We start from the raw sequence: 7,506 nt of genomic DNA, 5'->3' as shown, positions 1-7,506 counted from the left end.
ACTTTTCCCGACAACTCATGAATTGCTCTTGTATGTGTTCGCTGAAAGTTGGGTTCACCACAATAATTGAAGGCTGAAACTGTAAACAAAATTGATTTAAATAAATCTCATAAACATCAAATCAACCCACCATGAACAGCATGTGTTATCTTGAATAAAAGCATTCACTAGCTAATTGAGTTGACCTTTGCCTCAAAATATCAAATGCTCTCCCACTTCCTCCATCATTATCTTTCTTCACTTGTAATCTTGTTTTCCTATTCAAACTTTCCTCCCAAAATCGAGCTTTTCCTTTATTTATATTGCTTGGGGAAGGAGAAATGGAGGCCAAGCACAGTCACCATTGTATTATTCATAAATTTAAAATTTAAAATTTAATTCTTATATTTTTATTTTTTAGAATTTAGTTTATTTACCATTTAGGCTTTAAAATTGAAGACAAATTATTACTAGACAAATTAAATAAAAAGACCATTTTAAAAAAGTATTTAGAAAAATAAATCAATTTTTTTTTAATTTAAATAAATAAACTGCTTTTAAAAGAGAAAAAAAACATAACTTTAGTTGAAAGCTCACAATGTAAGACGCACATTCTACCAAAAGTGGTTTCTTTTTGGTGTAATATTAAATGTTAATTACACTTTAATTTGTTGACTTGATAATTTGAGTAGAATTCTGTAAAGTTCCGGTTGTGCTTATTTACTATTTTCGACATCATTGGTTCACCACAATAATTGAAGGATGAAAGTGGTGTGAAGGAAAGTGTCAAGAAAATTGATTAACATGTACATATATACATATATATATACTGACATATGGTGTCTAGTATAAAATAATTCGGGAATTTCGAAATAAAACAAAAAAGGATTGATAGTCATGAATATCAAATCAACCCAACCTCAAAAGCAAGTGTGAAGCAGGCAGAGCTCTACAACCAAAAGATAAGAACATTGACTACCTAATTGAGTTCACCTCTATTGTTTACTATAAGCGACCCTCTGCCTCTGCCTCTAAATATCAAATGCTCTCCTACTTCCTCAATCTTTATCTTTCTTCACTTAGTAATCTTGTTTTCCCTTTCAATCTTTGCTTCCAAAATCAAGCTTTTTCCTTTATTTATATTGCTTGGCGAAGGAGAAATGGAGGAGTCTAACAATTATGGCCACCAACATCCCCTGCTTCTTATCTTGAATCAAGACCAGCTGATCCACAATCAAAGTGGTGTAACTCATTGCTCCAGGTGCGGGGAGGAGGTGTCTGTTCCATGTTTTTACTGTGTGGAGCACTGTGGGTTTTATCTTCACAAGGCTTGTGCCGACGCACCTTTGGAGCTTAAACATCCTTTTCATCCTCATCATCCTCTTGTTCTTCTGCAAGAGCCACCATCTTCTTACACAAGGTGTGTTTGCGATTTCTGTGATAAAACATGTGAGAAATTCATTTATCACTGCTCTTGCGGATTGGACTTTCATATTAAATGTGCTTTGTTTACATTTAATGTTGCTGAGAATAATTTGAAAGAGCTTGACCATGTTGCCCTCCGAGATCCATTGATTCCCACTGAAAATCGTGATGAAGAACTCGAAAATGTTAGTAAGTGCTTTGGGTGTTGGGAACCATTAGCAAATTATACACACTTTTCTCCTGAGTGTGGATTTAATTTACATGAGAAATGCGCTGAGCTTCCTTTCAAACTGAATCATGAGTGCCATCGCGAGCATCCTCTTGTCCTACAATTTAATTCCGAACGGCTCCCTTGCCAGATATGCCTAGGAATAAGGCGGAGAGGATTTGTTTATGGTTGTTCTCCTTGTCAGTTTGTTGTTCACATTGAATGTGCATCGCAATCACCACCACCAGTTATTAAGAGTACAAATCATGAACATCCATTTACCTTGTTTAATGGGCACCAACATCCCCTGCTTCTTATGTTGAATCAAGAGCAGCTTATCCACAATCAAAGCGGTGTAACTGATTGCTCCAGGTGTGGGGAGAAGGTGTCTGCTCCATGTTTTAGCTGTGCTGAGCACTGTGGGTTTTATCTTCACAAGGTATGTGCCGCGGCACCTGTGAAGCTTAATCACCCTTTTCATCTCAACCATCCTCTTCTTCTTATGCAAAAGTCACCTCATTTATCTGGAGCGTACTTTTGCAGTTTCTGCCATGAATTTGGTGACAAGTCTGTTTATCACTGCTCTAGTTGTAAATTGGACTTTCATATTAAATGTGCTCTGTTTACATTTAATATTGCTGAGAATAATTTGAAAGAGCTTGACCATGTTGCCCTCCGAGATCCAGTAATTTCTACTGAAAATGGTGATGATAAACTTGAAGATGTTTCTAAGTGCTTTGGGTGCCGGGAACCATTAGCAAATTATACACACTTTTCTCCTTACCGTGGATTTAATTTACATGAGAAATGCGCTAAGATTCCTTTCAAATTGAATCATGTGTGCCATCGCAAGCATCCTCTTGTCCTACAATTTAATAGCGAAAGGCTCTCTTGCAAGATATGCCAAGTAACAAGGCGAAGAGGATTTGTTTATGGTTGTTCATCTTGTAAGTTTGTTATTCATATTGAATGTTTATCACCATCGCCAATTATTAAAGATGAAGGTCATCAACATCCATTCTCATTGCTCTTGAGACAAGTTCCATTCATTTGTGATGCTTGTGGCACAGAAGGAAATCATGTTGCCTATACATGTGGTACATGCAACATTATAGTCCATAAAAATTGCATTTCATTGCCTCGCATTATCAAAAGTAAATGGCATGACCATCGCCTTCTTCACAAATACTTCCATTACATAGAAGATTTTAGAGTTTTATATTGCATAATATGCCATGATGAAGTCAATACAGAGCATGGTAGTTACTATTGTTCAAAGTGCAATTTTATATTCCATGTGAAGTGTGTAATGAAGGATGAAGCTTTATATGAAATAGTAGAAAATGAAGATGACGAATCTCCTAATGAGTCTGCTAGCTCCATAACCCAGGTTCTTCAAAGGAATGATGCTGGAGAAGCCACAGTTATAGAACATTTCAAGCATAGTCACCACTTAATGTTAAGTGACGGAGTAGGTGAGTACGACAATAAATGCTGTGATGGGTGCTTGTTACCGATTGTGGCTTCATTTTATTACTGTACACCGTGTGATTTCTTTCTTCATAAAGTTTGTGTTGAGTTACCAAAGGTAAAGCATGTTTGGCATCATCGTTGCCGACCTCCATTAATCCTTACTTCAAACGAAGTATTTCGGTGTGTAAAATGTGATTGCCTTTCTAATGCTTTTGCCTATAAATGTGAAGACTGTAAGGGTTATACATGCCTTCGATGTGTAATTGCTCTTACACCTGGAGTTGCTCGCACATGTCTAGGACATAAACACCCACTTCTTTTCTTCATTGAGTATAGAGGGAGATGCGTTGCTTGTGGTGATGACAATATCAAAGGGTTGTTCCGTTGTAAGGATTGCGATTTTTCTTTACATCATAAATGTTATTCGTTGCCTATTATATCTCAACACAAAAGTGATGAACATCTTCTTTCACTGGCTTATAATGATGATAACAGTTACTCAGAAAGTCATTTTTGTGATGTTTGTGAAGAGCGTCGAGATCCAAAACTTTCCTTTTATCATTGTGCAACATGTGATACTTCTGCCCATGTCAATTGTGTTCTTGGAGAACATCCATTCATCAAACTCGGGAGTACCGTTGCGGTAGATGAGGACACTCATGAGCACTCTCTCACCATTGTTAAGAAGATTTATTACTATCCGAACTGCAGTGATTGTGGTAAGCCCTGTTTAGATTTGGCTTTGGAATGTACTGGATGCAACTTCATTGTCCATGCTGAGTGTCCTTAAGATTCGGAGGACTAAGGTGACTATACTCCAAAACTACCCTTTTCTTTTGCGGAGAACACAGAGTATGGTCTTGACTTTATTACTTGAAATGCTGATTGTATTTATCATCCAAACTAGGCTTTCGTATTTGAAGTATAAATGTAAGGGAAGCATGTTTTAAGTTGAACCATGTTTATTCAAACTATAATTTCCTGATTTTTGTGTTCTTTAAACCATGTTTTAACAGAAGCATGAGAACCTGTTAGAGAGTTGAAGCTCCTATTGCTGCTCTGTGCAGCCTATTCTGGAACTTGAGAGGCCATACACACTTGCTACCAAATCTCCTAATTTACATTATAAAAAATGGTCAAATATAGAGTTTAGTACCTCCACTATTCCTATTTCTCGTTTTTAGTTTATACTTTATTTTTTATCATAATTTGACCGAATACTTTTATTTAGTCCAAAAAATTAAAAATTAACTATTTCAATTAAAAGGTTGACTTGAATTTTTTTAAAATTCTATTTTAACAAAAAAAAGTCATTTTTGATGTGATGAATAATGAATTAGAGTAAGTGTTAAAAAATAAAGGGTGCCAGCTGAATGGAAAAAAAAATTAAAAATTATGTAAAATATTATATATTTATATTTTAAAGGAATGGTAGATTTTTTAAGAAAAAAAATAGTTTATTGTTCTGTTGTTTAAGAAAAATGAAGTGAATAGTTTATGAAAGAGCATGTAGGTATTTTCCTAAAAATGAAAATTTTAAGGTAGTAATTACAAACGAAAGGGGAAAAAGTAAAAACAAAATTATAAAATTAATATTTTTGTTGTTGTTTAAGACCCTTTTTTTAAGGTTTGAAGCACTTTTTAGTTCTTAAATTATATCATTTTTCTCATTTTAATCTTTAAAGATTTTTTAGCTCATTTCAATCATTAACGTTACAAAGCGTTCAATGGTTCAATCCTTTCACATTAAAGAAAACCGGGTGACCTCAACATCCAATTATTAAATGATGCCAGTAGTAAATCATAAAGATATATGTTATTAAAATGGTGAAATTTTATTTTTGCTATTTTAAAAATATACAATTTAATTCCGATTCTCATCAAAAAAATTTCTGGCTTCGCTCCTATTTTTATTGATCAATTGGGTTGTTCGCAATACTCTCCAAAGTCTATATTTATAGGTATGAGTCTTAAAATTCATCAATATCTTGATCTTGATGGACATTTACAACACTCCCTCTTAAATATCCATTAGTAGATAATATACCTCATTAAAAGCTTATTGAGATAAAAACTCTGTGAGAAAAAAATCTTAGTGATGGAAAAAGAGTATAATTATTTATAATACACATATCTTATTACCTCATTAAAAACCTTACTAGGAAAATTTAGTTGGACAAAACCTCGGTTAAGAGAAAAAATACAGCGCATATTTACCCCCTATTGACAACGTCACGTAATTTATCATATTCTACGTATTCCAATCTTGAATATTAAGTTTTCAAATAATCACTTAAATAGATTTGATAAACGTTTATATCATCATTTTTTTGAAAGTTATAAGTAATGAAAAATTCTGGGGAATATATTTTGATATCTCCAAGAGTTTAACAATAATCATAAAAAACTTTGATTATAATCCTTCTATATATGTGCATGTTAGATCATTTTATATGTTTCCAACATTCTAAATCCTTGAAGGATTTTTATTTAAACTTTAATATATAGTGATTCATATAAATCTGTAAGAGCAATTATTAGATGCATGCCAAACTTTTATGAATTGGCAGACTAATAAAATATCTAAAGATTAATGCATCTACCACAAAACAATATCATGTCTTTTTACAATTAATGCTGAGATTTAGCGAGAAACTTGGTTTCTTTTAGTTTGTTTTCGCAAAATCACTTGTTTATACCTCATTGGCTTTAATCTTTAGATGTTCAGACTATTGGTCTAAAAACTTTACATAGCAATGGACAACTTTTATCAACAGTTGATTGAGTATGAGATATGTGGAATGACATATTTGACTATGCTTGCTCAAAATTTACTCCCTTTGCCGCATGCTATCAAACCTAATAGGGGTGCCAATATATCAGTATACTTCATTCTCTCATTTTCACTTTCATCTCAAAAGCCCAAAGTAAATCTTAAAAAAAAAAAGACACCCTCCATTGTGAATCTACAAAAATCAACATTGTCGCGAGAAATTTTCAATCTACAAAAAACTCTACTCAAGAAGTTTAGTTTATGAGTACTAATGTAATGACAAAAGTTCGTAATGACATCACTACTAATTTGATGGCAACTAGACGAGAACGTCGTGTTTCTTAAATTTTTGTTTCTACTTGTTTGGATATGTGTCTACTTCTTGAATATTTATGTACTTTTAACTTATTTTCAATTTACTTGTGTAAAATGATTTCTTATGCAACTCCATATTAATTGAAATATGCTATTTGACAAATTTATTCAAAGCGACATAATTATCATGAATTTACATACTAAGAACATGACATGATTATCACTAAAAATATAGTTTAGAATTACATTGACACGTTATTAATATTTATCAATTTCCAAAAGGTTAATATTTGCAAATAATGCACTTAAGAAATTTGTTTATTTAATTTTTCAAAACTATTCACTAATTAATTTTTATAATGGATGTTTTAATTCCTTGATAGTAGTGTTTTATTTCAATAATTTCGCTCAATCAACTTAAGAAATTGCCAGTCGGGTATTTGTGCATGCCTTTAGTACGGAGGAGTGATAAGCCATAAAAGTAACATGTTTTTAATCTCATTCTTGATGCGTTTTTGGATGATTTATTATGTGAATTAGTGAATTTGATGCTCCTAATCCTTTAAATTCATGTTTCTATACTTAGGTGAGCATAGGGGAGCGAAAGGAGCAAAAAAACGAGCCAAAATCAGGCAAAAAGAGCTATTTTCAGGATCCACACGGCCTGAGCATTTCCACACGGGCTGGCCACACGCTCCTGTGAGCCATACAGGCTGACCACACGCCTATGTGTCAGCCCGTGTCGATTTCGCACCCTACTTCCCTGTTACGCAAAAAAAAACCCAATTTTTAGGGTTTCTGATCATTCTAAAGTTTATAAATACATATTAGAAGAAGAACTAGTGGAACATGTAGAGGAGAACGAAGAAAAGACTCAAAGAATGCCATCGGATTCATTTCAGAAGCGGATCTCCTTCAAGATTGAAGATCTCCATTCAATTTCTTCAAAAGTTTTATTGGGTTTCTTTATGTCTTATTGTTTTTCTAACTTTGAGATGATGTTATTCCAAATTATGAACTAAATTCCCTATAAACCTAGGGAAGATGAACCTATATGAATCTTATTATTTGATTTCTAAATTACATGATAAATACTTGATTCTTGTTCTCAATTATGTATACTTAATTAGTGTTTTAATATTTTCAGGATATTAATTTATGCTTAATGTGCATATTTCAGTGGAGCAAAAGTCCTTGTTTAAAAGTAGATCTAGCATAATTGAGTGGAGTTGCATGCAATCCTAAAAATAGGACGACATAAATATACTAGATTATAGTCAAATCTAATAGAGGAATCCATAGATTGAGTTAATGCGACAATAGGGGTTTTAAT

The 7,506-nt window shown here is 33.1% G+C and overlaps 1 protein-coding gene across 1 annotated transcript; it reads left to right on the top strand.

The window, feature by feature from the left end:
• Positions 1–839: 839 nt before the first annotated feature.
• LOC107941963 (uncharacterized) lies at positions 840–4,041 on the top strand. Its single transcript, XM_041088000.1, has 2 exons — positions 840–3,471; positions 3,581–4,041. Exons 1-2 carry the CDS (start codon positions 1,140–1,142, stop codon positions 3,730–3,732), a joined length of 2,484 nt encoding a protein of 827 aa, XP_040943934.1. The 5' UTR covers positions 840–1,139; the 3' UTR covers positions 3,733–4,041.
• Positions 4,042–7,506: the final 3,465 nt, after the last annotated feature.

This window comes from Gossypium hirsutum, chromosome D02 (genome assembly GCF_007990345.1).
Source record: "Gossypium hirsutum isolate 1008001.06 chromosome D02, Gossypium_hirsutum_v2.1, whole genome shotgun sequence".
NCBI lineage: Eukaryota > Viridiplantae > Streptophyta > Magnoliopsida > Malvales > Malvaceae > Gossypium > Gossypium hirsutum.
The sequence above is the reverse complement of the archived record's forward strand: the minus strand, read 5'-3'. Positions and strand labels throughout refer to the sequence as shown.

Bases quoted from the DNA above. Each gene is read 5' to 3' on its own strand.
- LOC107941963 (XM_041088000.1), top strand. From the start codon at position 1,140: ATGGAGGAGTCTAACAATTATGGCCACCAACATCCCCTGCTTCTTATC. The intron at 3,472-3,580 runs GTAAGGATTGCG...TGATGATAACAG, and splicing joins TATCAAAGGGTTGTTCCGTT to TTACTCAGAAAGTCATTTTT.